Below are 15,334 nucleotides of genomic sequence, written 5' to 3'. Positions count from 1 at the left end.
GTAAATTAAAATTAACAATGGGTATGTAGCAATTGGCCCTACTGATAAAAATGTCCTAAGCAAATTAAAGTTATTAACAATGGGTACATAACAAAAGGCCCTACTGATAAACATGTCTTATGTAAATTAAATTTATTAACAATGGGTACATAGTAAAGGGCCCTACTGATAAACATGTCTTATGTAAATTAAATTTATTAACAATGGGTATGTAGCAAAGGGCCCTACTGATACACATGTCCTAAGTAAATTAAAGTTATTAACAATGGGTACATAGCAAAGAGCCCTACTGATAAACATGTCTTATGTAAATTAAAGTTATTAACAAGGGTATGTAGCAATGGGCCCTACTGATAAAAATGTCCTATGTAAATTAAAGTTATTAACAATGAGTATGTAGCAAAGGGCCCTACTGATACACATGTCCTAAGTAAATTAAAGTTATTAACAATGGGTACACAGCAAAGGGCACTACTGATAAAAATGTCCTATAAAAAGTTATTAACAATGGGTATGTAGCAAACTGCATTATCAGTGTGTCTTGGGCAAAAGTCATCTGGTGGAGCCCATCTCTCTCCAGACCAAGGAGTTGCCAGAAGGGGATGTAGTACATCATCCAGCTGCCTTAGGGTCTCCACTCCGGAGTTTCTTTTAGGGTTTACTCCCTTAGCCTTTGGCTAACCAAAGCCGACCTGCAAGGCAGCAGGAGACTCGTGGATGGGTGGGTGCATCCACTTCCTCAGCAGATAAAGCATCTGCCACTGCCCACCTTAGTGAAGAACCTGGATGAAACATCTTCCAGGAGATAAGCGCTGAGAAGACAAAACTGATGACAAATAGTGGCAAACAAATCTCAGCCAAGATTAAAGTCAGACGACATGAAATGGAAACAGTGAGCCAGTTCAAATATCTTGGTTCCATAATCACTGAAGAGGGATCAAGAGCAGAAATTTTGTCAAGAGCAGCACAAACAATGGCAGCTATGTCAAAGCTAAGACCCATCTGGAGAGACAAGAATATCTGTCTGAAAACTAAAATCAGACTATTGCGAGCTCTAGCCATCTCAGTCTTTTTGTACTCATGTGAGGCATGGACCCCGAAAGCAGAATTACAACGAAGAATCCAGTCACTTGAAATGAGATGCTACAGAACCATCCTTGGCATCTCTTACATGAACCACATCACAAATGAAGAAGTGCGTAACACCATCAGGCATGAAGTAGGCCAATATGAGGACCTCCTCACCACCGTCAAAAAGAGAAAGCTGAAATGGTATGGCCATGTCACTAGAGCCAACAGTCTATCCACAACAGTCCTGCAAGGCAGCATCCAGGGTGGCAGAAGGAGAGTTAGAAAGAGAAAAAAGTGGACTGACAACATCACAGAATGGACCAGGAAAAGTTTTGCGGAGACACAGGCATTGGCACATGATTAAGACAAGGGGAGGGAACTGGTCAGATGTTCAGCAGCACAGTGCTTCAACGACCACACTAGGTCATGAGACTGATGATGATGATGATGTAGCAAAGGGCCCTACTGATAAACATGTCTTATGTAAATTAAATTTATTAACAATGGGTACATAGCAATGGGCCCTACTGATAAACATGTCCGATGAAAAGTTATTAACAATGGGTATGTAGCAAAGGGCCCTACTGATAAACATGTCTTATGTAAATTAAAGTTATTAACAATGGGTATGTAGCAATGGGCCCTACTGATAAACATGTCTTATGTAAATTAAAGTTATTAACAATGGGAATGTAGCAATGGGCCCTACTGATAAACATGTCTTATGTAAATTAAATTTATTAACAATGGGTACATAGCAAAAGGCCCTACTGATAAAAATGTCCTACGAAAAGTTATTAACAATGGGTATGTAGCAAAGGGCCTTACTGATAAACATGTCTAATGTAAATTAAATTTACTAACGATGGGTATGTAGCAATGGGCCCTACTGATAAACATGTCTTATGTAAATTAAAGTTATTAATAATGGGTATGTTGCAAAGGGCCCTACTGATACACATGTCCTAAGTAAATTAAAGTTATTAACAATGGGTATGTAGCATTGGGCCCTACTGATAAACATGTCTTATGTAAATTAAATTTACTAACGATGGGTACACAGCAATGGGCCCTACTGATAAAAATGTCTTATGTAAATTATAGTTATTAACAATGGGTATGTAGCAAAGGGCACTACTGATAAAAATGTCCTATGAAAAGTTATTAACAATGGGTATGTAGCAAAGGGCCTTACTGAGAAACATGTCCTAAGTAAATTAAAGTTATTAACAATGGGTACATAGCAAAGGGCACTACTGATAAAAATGTCCTATGAAAAGTTATTAACAATGGGTATGTAGCAAAGGGCCTTACTGATAAACATGTCCTAAGTAAATTAAAGTTATTAACAATGGGTACATAGCAATGGACCCTACTGATAAAAATGTCTCATGTAAATTAAATTTATTAACAATGGGTATGTAGCAAAGGGCCCTACTGATAAACATGTCTTATGTAAATTAAATTTATTATCAATGGGTACATAGCAAAGGGCACTACTGATAAAAATGTCCTATGAAAAGTTATTAACAATGGGTATGTAGCAATGGGCCCTACTGATAAACATGTCTTATGTAAATTAAAGTTATTAACAATGGGTATGTAGCAATGGGCCCTACTGATAAACATGTCTTATGTAAATTAAAGTTATTAACAATGGGTATGTAGCAAAGGGCCCTACTAATAAACATGTACTATGCAAATTAAATTTATTAACAATGGGTACATAGCAAAGGGCCCTACCAATAAAAATGTCTTATGTAAATTAAAGTTATTAACAATGGGTACATAATAAAGGGCCCTACTGATAAACATGTCCTAAGTAAATTAAATTTATTAACAATAGGTACACAGCAAAGGGCACTACTGATAGAAATGTTCTATGAAAAGTTATTAACAATGGGTATGTAGCAAAGGGCCCTACTGATAAACATGTCCTAAGTAAATTAAAGTTATTAACAATGGGTACATAACAATGGGCCCTACCGATAAACATGTCTTATGTAAATTAAATTTATTAACAATGGGTACATAGCAATGGGCCTTACTGATAAAAATGTCCTATGAAAAGTTATTAACAATGGGTACATAGCAATGGGCCCTACCAATAAACATGTACTATGTAAATTAAAGTTATTAACAATCGGTACATAGCAATGGGCCCTACCGATAAACATGTCTTATGTAAATTAAATTTATTAACAATGGGTACATAGCAATGGGCCCTACTGATAAAAATGTCCCATGAAAAGTTATTAACAATGGGTATGTAGCAAAGGGCCCTACTGATAAACATGTCCTAAGTAAATTAAAGTTATTAACAATGGGTACATAGCAATGGGCCCTACCGATAAACATGTACTATGTAAATTAAAGTTATTAACAATCAGTACATAGCAATGGGCCCTACCGATAAACATGTCTTATGTAAATTAAATTTATTAACAATGGGTATGTAGCAATGGCCCTACCGATAAACATGTACTATGTAAATTTAAGTTATTAACAATGGGTACATAGCAATGGGCCCTACCGATAAACATGTCTTATGTAAATTAAATTTATTAACAATGGGTATGTAGCAAAGGGCCCTACTGATAAACATGTCTTATGTAAATTAAAGTTATTAACAATGGGTAAATAGCAAAGGGCCCTACTGATAAACATGTCTTATGTAAATTAAAGTTATTAACAATGGGTATGTAGCAAAGGGCCTTACTGATAAACATGTCCTAAGTAAATTAAATTTATTAACAATGGGTAAATAGCAATGGGCCCTACTGATAAACATGTCTTATGTAAATTAAATTTATTAACAATGGGTATGTAGCAAAGGGCCTTACTGATAAACATGTCCTAAGTAAATTAAATTTATTAACAATGGGTATGTAGCAATGGGCCCTACTGATAAACATGTCTTATGTAAATTAAAGTTATTAACAATGGGTAAATAGCAAAGGGCCCTACTGATAAACATGTCTTATGTAAATTAAAGTTATTAATAATGGGTATGTAGCAAAGGGCCTTACTGATAAACATGTCCTAAGTAAATTAAATTTATTAACAATGGGTACATAGCAATGGGCCTTACTGATAAAAATGTCCTATGAAAAGTTATTAACAATGGGTATGTAGCAAAGGGCCCTACTGTTAAACATGTCCTATGTAAATTAAATTTATTAACAATGGGTACATAGCAAATGGCCCAACTGATAAAAATGTCTTATGTAAATTAAAGTTATTAATAATGGGTATATAGCAATGGGCCCTACTGATAAACATGTCCTATGTAAATTAAATTTATTAGCAATAGGTACACAGCAAAAGGCCCTATATAAATTAAAGCTATTAATAATGGGAACATAGCAAATTTTGTTCTGTAATGATCTATTTCTTGTCATAATTTTCATAACATCCAGGTTTTGTCCGTTACAGAGCAAAATGAGGTGTGTGTAAAAATGAATCCTGCAAAATTGCTGGAAAAAACACAAAAATGATCCAAAGTTGTGGGTCTTTTTACCACCTGACTTTGATCAGTCTTTTTCCAACAATACAGAAAGAAAACATACCTTTGCACATTTCGCAATAGCAATCAGATTCATAAAAAATTACTTTTGTTACATTATTTTTGCAGACGCTTAAAGGTCACTGGCCACCTATATTGTATAAACGTGTGACATTATAGTTATAAACAAAACGCATTGGTTATGTATGCACACCATAAAAATGTTTAATTAGACTTAAAACTCCGCTTTTTAAAATGAAAAAATTATTCGGCAATCTCCGTAAACAATTGGTAGTTTCAGTCTGCCAAAACCTGATATGATGTACATCTATCCCTTCTATTCAACCTAGCCATTCAAGTGTAAAATGTCCCCACGTAAATGTCTATGTGATATATCGTATGATCCTGCTTTTGTACAGCAAATATGGTGCACTGTGTTGCATGTGGATGTAACCAAAAGAGTGATGATGCAGAAAAGGGTTCTTTCTTTTTCCTAAAGACCATGTTTACCATTTTAAAAAAGTGGATTTAATCTGTGGGATTGAATAGGGGGAGGGATGGGAAAGTTGCATCATTTATGCCGGATTATAGTGAATTTGGCCCAAAGACAAATTGGCCCAACTCAAAAGACAATTCGGCCAAACTTAACAATAGTTTGTACGTTCTTTTTCTTCAACAAACAAGTAGTTGCAATGCAAGATAGGTTTCAGAAAAAAACTATTTTAAACAAATTATTGTGATATTTTTTGAAAGAAAATAATCTTACTTCGTAACGTACATATTTATGAGAAAACACAAACTGACATACCTTGCTCATTCTAATTAAAATATTTACATAAATTTTCTAAGCTAAAAATAAATGCATCTGCACAACGAAATTCTCAATTTAAGTCTTCCGGTCAAATTGTCAATAATCATTAATAAAACAATAATACTTAACAGATAATATTCTACATAATATGCGTACATTTTTCTAACAAATATACTTAATTTCAGGCTTGATGTTGTAACACTGCTGCATACAATACACACTCTATTACATAGGAGAGAGAGAGAGAGAGAGAGAGAGAATAATGTTGAGCATTTTGTCAGTATTTAGTTGCTGCAATATGAAGCTCTTACCAGTTAATTTTATTGTTTGTTTTTATTTTTCAAGTTGCTTTAGTGTTTGCGCACGTAAATTGAAAGCTTGTCATTACTGGTCAATATCATCAATCTTATTTGCTCCATTATTCCGTACAAATTAGAAAGGAAATAATTTTGTGTAGAATTTGTGCCACCCACCCCACACACACACACAGTACAAAAGAAATTGATAAATATACACTTGTTTGAAAATAAAATGAAAGAAATTAACCTTGCATTGTTATCATATATTCCTTATTTTTTCATCATGCGAAAATTATTTTAAAAAAATATATATCCATGAACTCCGTATATGTAGCGGATGCTGGCTTGCGTATGCATCCTTAGTGTAGTGTGTATCACTTATGTCAAATAACAAAATTGCAAATGAGATGAAAATATCACCCGATTGCTTTAAGGCACCTGCCATTTACGCAAGATAAATTACTTGCTGCAAACTGACCCAGATTGTATTGTATCCAGGTTAACTATAAGACAGTATCTCACAAATAAAAAATCATTATTTTAAAATACATTCACTGTGAGTGCAAATGATAATCTTTTCGCTAGCATGGGTTACAAAAGTATTATTAAAGAAAGTTATTGTTGTACATACTATTACCCTGCAAACATCAAGTATGATTACATATGGCAAACAAATAGAAGCCCTGGTGATAAACACAACTGGCAGGGAGCAATAAACTCATTGTTTAAACTTACCAACAGGATATTAAATACATAAGTTATTTTATTACAAAGCAAACAAATCCCGGAAACTGACTTTGGTATTTTTTTAGTGTGCCGATTTTTTCTTAGAAGTCGGCCGAGAAAAGGAAGTCAAGTTTGGTTCCTTTGGATTCCTTAAGTGTGCCGATTTCTTTTTTTTTTAATAAAGTCTGGCAACAAAGAGAAGCCAACATTGATTCTTTTTACCTCTATTAATGGGAATTTTCAAAATAAACTGAAACAATGGAACAGTTTTGAAAGCGACACAATCTAGTGCATCGTTCACGCATACCGATATAAGGCTGTACAGTAAATTAGTTTTCATTAGTTTCATCTAAATATTCCCTGTCCATAGTTTATAGTGTATTATTTTTTGACAACAAGAAGCATGTACATCATCTTGTAGGGATAAAAGTACGTCATTTCCGGTTGGCATCCTCTATAGGTGGGAAATTGTAACTAAGGGGAAGTAACAGCACTGTATTGTTCTATTTCGAGTAATTAAATTATTATTTCTTCTTTACACTTGATAAATTTTTTGTTCTTTTTATAACTACTTTTAATCATGTAATGCAAATCTGATGTAAAAAGAAAAATGTTGCAGTATGGTCAGTGACCTTTAAGTCAATAATGTAAAGTTTGCCATCTGCATGTTCTGACACCATGCAGGGGAGGACTTTAAATAATATTTTAAGAACTTGTATATTACACCCTTTTGCTATCAGATACATCTGTGAAAAAGTTGATCAGTATTTTTTTAAAATAAACATGAATAGTGAGTTTTATTGCTGTCTATTTACTTCATTAGCAGTGACTCCTTCATGCACTGCTCATTGGAAACTGAAAGCAGTTTTGGGGTTATGTAGTTACCTTTGCTCCAATATGGCTACTGACACTTGGAGGGTACTTGTATTTATGGAAACCACATGGAGCATTTCCTAAAAAGCTTGCCTTCAGTTTGTCTCCACTGACTGACTGCAGGATCCTCTCAGCTGCCTGGAATATGAAAATATCAGTTGGATTAAATTCACCTTATATACTTAATTCTAAGTCAAGGTACTACAAAACAGACAATGATCTGCAGTAGGCAGTCATGTATACATACATAAATACATACATACATACATACATACATATATACATACACACATATACATATGCACACACAGTGGTCAAAGTGTATTGGCCTTTAAAGCAGCAAGCTGACAACTTAAGTGATGTACACAATACTGTTCTAGATTTCACTTTTCCCAATAAAATACTTTCAAACTGGTCAGATAAAATAGCTGCTTGAACTTGGTACAAAGCTGTTGATGGAGTTAGAGGAGCTGAAAACAATTCCAGTGGTAACATGGAAAACACCTTTTAATAGTTTCCAGTTTCCAGGATGACAGAGCCTTCTCTTTCATTATTTGGTTGAGCAAAGACAATGGAACTTGAGAACATGACATGTCATCTATTGAAGAGATACAGATATCTCAAGTGAAATCTCTGATGGTGTTCGTGAAGCTTGCCAAAAGTGGTGGCAATGACTACCAGATGTCCTGATTGAGATACTGTAACTTTAAGGCGATTTCTGAGTGAGTTATCCATAGTCCTGGCATAATGTTTTAAAATTTGGGATTAAATATCTCTACAGTCAGAACTATAAAAGTTAGACCTACATGCTGTCCTAGAGGTGCTTTATATTGATCTCTGCTGGCATATAAATGATACAGAAATGTAGATGTACCATGCCTACTTGTGTCCATAAATGGTATGGTACAATACATGGCTCATGGCACTCAACTGGTCATAAAGCAACCCAAATTCACTTGGGGCACTATACTGGGTAGAATGATCAGTGCAAGGTATTCTGATGTCAGGATGGCATACAAGATATTTGATCACCATAAGTGATCTCCTTATTGAATACCATAGGCAGATCAGCTTCAGAGTTGATCTTGTGCTATGTAATAAATGCTGACCAGCTTCAGAGTTGATCTTGTGCTTTGTAATCAATGCTGAGCAGCTTCAGAGTTGATCTTGTGCTATGTAATAAATGATGACTGGCTTCAGAGTTGATCTTGTGCTATGTAATGAATGCTGACCTGCTTCAGAGTTGATTTTGTGCTATGTAATAAATGTTGACCAGCTTCAGAGTTGATCTTGTGCTATGTAAAAAGTGCTGACTGGCTTCAGAGTTGATCTTGTGCTATGTAATCAATGCTGACATATTCTTTTCTTTAATAATGTGATTATTCATTTCTGTCTGACCTGGATTACATCCCACTGATTCTCTGTCCATAGAATGCATACACTGCATGTATTGCCCACAAATTCCTAGCATTGTCTACGATTATCACCCTCCAGTTTCAGTCACTTTGTACTGCTCACATTTTTTTCTTGCCTATCATAGAGACTGTGGAGCAAATTGATAGCTAAACAGGTGAAGACAGTTAAGTGCTGCTTTATAAGCTAATGAAATGAAAGCAACTTTTTTCAGCAGGTATGTATGACAGATGACTGAGCAGATCTGGAAAATCTGTTGTTTTTCCTTAAAATGGTAGGTAAATTGATTTATAAATTTGGGTAAGAAGTTTTATTTAGACCACTACACTGTTTGCTTGACTTGTGAACATTAAATCTCAAAGCTAATTGTATTTGTTTAACTCTGGACTTAATCTTGCCAAAGCTTCATGCTTCTCTTAAAGAGCAAAAACTTCAAATTTTTGTATCACATTATTCATTGTAAATACCCACTAATTAACAGTCTTGACTACTATTTGTTTGAATGACTACAGCAAGAATGATTGTTGAAGAACAATGGGGTCATCTGTACAGGAAATGGAGAATAGTATTCACTGGTCAATTGACTGCATGATGATTGATTAGCACCACAATTCCAAGTATTGGCAGCTTTCTGGGTTGTTTTCTTTTTAATTATAAATCACTGCACCATAATATGAACACTTTTTATTAGTAAGATTATCAGGATTAGCAAGGACTATAATTAATTAATATAAAAATTCAATGAAATTCTTTTCTTTCCTTTGGGTAAAATTTGTGCACAGCATGCATTGAAGAAACACAGAGAAGACTTGCTGGCTTTATTGTTCATAAAAAGATTAACACTAATCAGCATTTTAAATAGCTGACTTCTTTCCAAACTAAGCCCAGATGAAAAAGCAGTGACAGCCTACTGACACATTTGATATGAATATTCAGAAACGGAAATCTGAAAATCTTTATTCATATCAAGAAAGATGCAATCATAAAACAAATTTTTTTTCAAAAATGTGTCACATATTGCCAAATTATTAAACCAAGCTATTTTTTTATATTTTGGCACAAATTTATCACTTCTTCGAGAAATTAGTGAAATTACTATGTAAAATCTCAGGAGCCATTCTAAGATAGTGTTATATCCAATTCATATATGACCTCTTCCCCAAAATGAAAATTAACTGTGTACACTAATAGTTTTTGTGCTTGAATGAACAAATAATACTAATTTTCGGGCACCATGCCACACTCAAGTTAAATCTGAATTTGTGCTATGATGAAGTGTACTACAATGAAGTGTGCTACAATGGGGATACAATGTACCTGTGAACAGTCAGCATAACTGATAGCTTTTAAATGTGAAGCCAATGAAGCATTTTTTCATAGCTAACAAAGTGGAAGCTAGTGGACTATTACACTGTGAATACAAAATTACTTGTAAACATAGAGAGCAAAAGTGATATCTTGTACAGATGAAGTCCACAGAACATTGTTCATAACTTTATTTGAAGTGAATGCTAATTAACACATTTTTAACTGTTTTCTAAAGAAAAATAACCTGCATGACCTTATTGGTTTGTAATTTATATAGTCACTGACTGAAGAATATACAAAGGTTAAGTACACAATACAGAATGTGTTAACTCACAACCTGGGCAAATACCATAAAATGGCACCAACATGTACGATGCAAGATGACATTTTGATTAAATACTTCCCTTACATGAGAAATTTCTCCAGTTCACTGTGTAGTGTGTACAAGTAACTCCACTCTGTCGTATACACAAGTTAATCATCATGCTGGATTTCTGCATTTTATTTATCGTTAGGGGAAGTGGTAACCAAAGTATAAACTGATTTGGTACCAATCCATATGTCTAAGGGGAAGTCACTCTACCACCAACGTCAGCAAACAACTTTCAGCATTTATAGCCAACATGTTAACTTCGGATTTTCGAGGTCATACTCCTAAGGTATTATGACTGGGAAATGTATCTGAAGACAAAATACTTTCAAGATAAACAGGAATCAATGCCATTTATGAATGTATAAGGATCAGCTCCAGCTACAAATCAGACTAAACTGTATCTACTGGACACTGATAACAATAATACCGATAATGACAATAAAAGGATGTTGTTGTTGTTTTGGGGTTTAATGCCATTTTTCAGCACACGATAGGCTATGCATGGCGGCTAATATTAATGGTGGAGGAAGAACCCGGGAAAACCCACGAGAAACTACTGGCAAGCTTTATCACATATCACATTGGCCAAATCCTGGACTCAAACCCACGCAGACAGAGGTGAGATGGCAGTGATCCATAACGGAGAGAGCTTTAGACCTCTCGGCCACTCGGGGCCCCACAATAATAGGTTGAAATGATGTACTATGGCAGGATTTTTCACTGTCATATGCATATATTGATATACGTGCAAAATTTAATGCCAAATAAAATAAAGATGGTTTCCACAAGATGCAACCACTACACTGCATGCTTGGACATGTATATATGTATTAAAATAAATGTAATATGGATTATATCATGATCCCTTTATAAAACTGATTCAAATGGTACCGTTAGTTGGATGTTGCAGTGATCATAGTAATTAACACCTTTACAAAACTGATTCAAATGGTACCATTAGTTGGATGATAATAATAATCATAATAATATTAATAAGGACTTTAGAACCTATAAGTGCTTTACAACATTAGAAAACACCTGTAAGACAAAAAACATAATGATATGATTACAAAAACAAACACCATGAAATTAGAAAACATTAACAAAAAACTTGCTGAGAATATTTAAGGTAGGAAACATTATTAGGTCTTTAAGTTTGTTCATGCAGTTGAAATAAGTTGAGTTTTGAGAGCCCTCTTGAATGTGATCACTGTGTCTTTGTGTCTAAGTTCAGTGGGCAATTCATTCCACATTGCTGGGCCCAGGTATGCAAAAGAACGCTGTCCATATGACTTTGTTTTCATAGTGGGAATGATGAGTATATGATTGTCAGAAGAGGAGTGTAAGTATCTTGCTGGTGTGTACACATGGGTGAGGTCTGATAGGTATGTTGGACTAGAGTCCGACAGTGAAACGTAGCACAGAGAACAAATTTTGTTTGATTCTGGATCAAATGGATAGAAAGTATAGGATGCAGAGCAGCAGGAAAGTGTGCTCTGATCGTGGTACTCTAAGTGTGATCCGAGCAGCTGTGTTTTGAACTTTTTGAAGTTTCTGGAGCAGATATTGAGATGAACCAGACAGAACTGAGTTACAATAGTCCAGTCTTGAAAGTACTAATGAACACACAAGTGTTTTAGTGGCATCAGCTGAAAGATATTTGCGAATTGAGCTGATGCGTCTCAGCTCAAGATGTGCAGCCTTGCATATGTTCATGACATGTTGGTGCAATGTGAGAGTACTGTCCAGAGTAACACCTAGGTTTTGTACTGATTGTGAGAATTTAATGTTGGTGCTGCTGATACTTATTGTTTGAGGTAAAGGATGTGAATGAGAAAGTCTTTGCGTTGTGATCAGAATGGCCTCAGTTTTATCATCATTCATCTGCAGCTTGTCATCCATGATTTCACATCAGAAATGCACCTCTCTACACCTTGGATGGTAACAACAATTTCAGTTGGGTGGCTAGATTTGTAAATTTGGATGTCATCAGCGTACAATTGGTGAGACACTGGATGATGATCTATGAAACTTGAGAGCGACTGAGTGTACAGAATGAAGAGAACAGGTCCAAGAACAGACCCATGTGGAACACCACAACATAGATCAACTGGGCTGGAGTGTATTCCATTTGCAGATACAGTTTGTGTCCTGTTGACCAAGTAGGACTTGAACCACAGTAATGCAGTATCATGAATGCCAAATACATGCTGGAGATGGTGAAGTAATATATCATGGTCTATTGTGTCAAATGCTGCAGACAAATCAAGGAGGGTGAGGACTGTAATCTTTCCGCTATCCAATGCAGAGAGAATGTCATTAACTACTTTTCGAAGACTAGTTTCATTACTGTGGCAAGAGCGATATGCAAATTGTACATTGCTAAAAAGACTGTTTGAATTTAGATGAGATACAAGCTCAGATAGAACAACCTTTTCTAAAAATTTTTTATATGAATGGGAGATTAGAAACTGGGTGGGAGTTCTTTAAATCGTTATGGTCTAGTGTTGGTTTCTTCAGCAGAGGCTTTACAATAGCAGTTTTGAAAAATGATGGGAATTCCCCAGATGAGAGAGAGGTATTAATAACATCAGTTAGTGAAGGCAATACTGGATCTAAGCACTCAAGCAGCAGTGATGTTGGAATCGGATCAAGTTCACATGACTTTGGTGCACTCTTCATCACGATTGTACGTGAAAAATCCATAGAAACGTGTTCAAATGCTGCTAATGGTTGCCGCTCAAATTCTGTAGACCATATTCTGGATGATGCAGTGATCAAAGTAATTAACACCTTTACAAAACTGATTCAAACGGTATCATCAGTAAGTAAGAAATATGGCAGAATAGAGCCATGGAATGTGAAGCCCTGAGTGATTTAAGTGGAAAGGATTGATGTTACAAGTGAATTTGTTTTATTTCCTTTTTCTTTTTCTATCATAATAAAAATGAATATTTCTAAAATTAAAACAGTTCTGATCTGCAAACATTTCACTTTGTAAAATTAATGTTTAAATCATGTCTAAAAATGATTTAAATATGAATGATATAACTATACGAAAGTGCAAAAGATGGAAATGTTCGGTTTATCATTTTTCCAATCAGAATACCTGTCTCATGGATTCTGACTCCTGTCGTACACCTTGTGGTAGAACCCAAAACTCCTTTTCACCCAATTTTTGTTTAATAATGAAGATCAACTTCTTGTCCAGTTTACGATTCACAGATCTGGTATCATTATTTCTATCTGCATCTAAAAGGTGAAAAAAAGTATTTTACTTACAGCTGCAAATTGTTACTATATCATCAATGAAAACATGTAACATGAAACAAGCATAAGAAATGATACATTATCATTGCCCTGTGGCTGTGTATTTGATAAAAAAAATTATTCTAAAATTAAGAAAACAATTCTGTATTTCACCAACATATCTTATATTTAAAATTACTTTCAGCTGCAAACAAATCGAATCGTAACATTTCTTTATTATCTATGTCTAACTCCCTATTTCTAACTCCATATGTCTAATTCCCTATGTCAAACTCTCTAAGTAAATACCCTGTGTGACTGCACTCAATATTTTTCTCATACTTTATGTAGTCAAGGATGTATTATAGGGTGACGAAAAGCACAGATAGTACTCAATAAGTTTCATTTTAGAGACCATGACAACCAGATGTCACATATTTATCTATACTGTGACATCAGGTCTATCACGTCACACTAGTATGTTACTGTTCAAGACATGGACAACTACATCTAAGATGCAGGACAGATGAATGTGTTTTAAAGCAATACCTTGTGATGTAAATTAATGTATAAAACCAGGTCATTGGCCAGATCGGGCAAGTGTACCATATTTTGCATGATGTATCACATCATAAGATATTTATGTGAAATTCAATTATAATAAATCATTCATATAATATTCCTTTTAAACAATTTTTGTCTTTATTTTCATTCTGTGAAAGCAATTTAAATGCAATTGATCTTTTAACAAGTAGGATATAGAATACAAATAGTGCAGGAAATGTTGAATACTCTAGTCAATAACAATGTATATGACTAGGTTCTCATATAGAAATTTTCTTTTAGCTCCCACTTTGCATGTTCTGACATGTAACAGGATATCCTGAACATTAATTTTATATTGAATTTACTATCAAAATAATGTTGGCATTAATGATCACACACACATGCATGCACTCATGCACGCGCACACACACACACACACAAACATGAAAACCTGGTGGCATTAATAGTTGCTACAATCACCAGAGTGATTAAATTTACAGATGTGATTTGTTTCAATAACAAAAGCATATCTGGAATATTTTCAAGTTTGCATAAGAACTAATTTCTTAACAAAGGAGCAAATGCATAAAATAGCAATAAATAACACATTAGTTTGAAACAAAATATTTCAGACAAAGAAGGGAATTGTGAAAGTAAATACTAGCTAATAATTGTTATTACTATATTTTGGGAACAGATCCTAAATGAAAAATTTACAGAACAGATCCTAATTGAACATTTAGGGGCCAGATCCTAATTAAACATTTAGGGGCCAGATCCTAATTGAACATTTAGGGGCCAGATCCTAATTAAACATTTAGGGGCCAGATCCTATATTAAATATTCCAGAGAGAAACATTCTTCTGCTGCATTATATGCATTTAAGTGTCAGCAATTTTACAGTCCAAATCTGGTGACTACCTGGAATATTCAAGTGCCAACGATCAACTGGAAACAACTAAACCTCTTCCTCAATCCACATACTGTATTTGAATATCAATGAAGCATTATTTCTTGCAAAATCAGAGTTTGTTTAATGTCTACAGTCTTAAAACATCATCCAGTGTAGATACCATAACTTGGTTAATGTCTGCAGTCTTTAACACAATGTATAGTGTAGATACCATAAGCTGGTCCATGTTTGCAGTCTTGAACACAGC

General features: G+C 34.6%; 1 protein-coding gene across 1 annotated transcript in view; it reads right to left on the bottom strand.

Moving 5' to 3' along the window:
* The window catches only part of LOC149788522 (large ribosomal subunit protein mL46-like), a 52,160-nt gene that overhangs the window by 1,031 nt on the left and 35,795 nt on the right, over positions 1-15,334 (bottom strand). The window contains exons 4-5 of the mRNA XM_089974531.1: positions 13,489-13,631; positions 7,298-7,423 (exon numbers count right to left, since the gene is read on the bottom strand). Coding sequence (XP_089830657.1) covers positions 7,298-7,423; positions 13,489-13,631 — 269 coding nt within the window. The remainder of the gene's footprint in view (positions 1-7,297; positions 7,424-13,488; positions 13,632-15,334) is intronic.

Source organism: Sinohyriopsis cumingii, chromosome 11 (assembly GCF_028554795.1).
Source record: "Sinohyriopsis cumingii isolate HCF-2022 chromosome 11, ASM2855479v2, whole genome shotgun sequence".
NCBI classification, from domain to species: domain Eukaryota; kingdom Metazoa; phylum Mollusca; class Bivalvia; order Unionida; family Unionidae; genus Sinohyriopsis; species Sinohyriopsis cumingii.
Note: the sequence above shows the minus strand (reverse complement) of the source record. Positions and strands in the feature narration are given on the sequence as shown.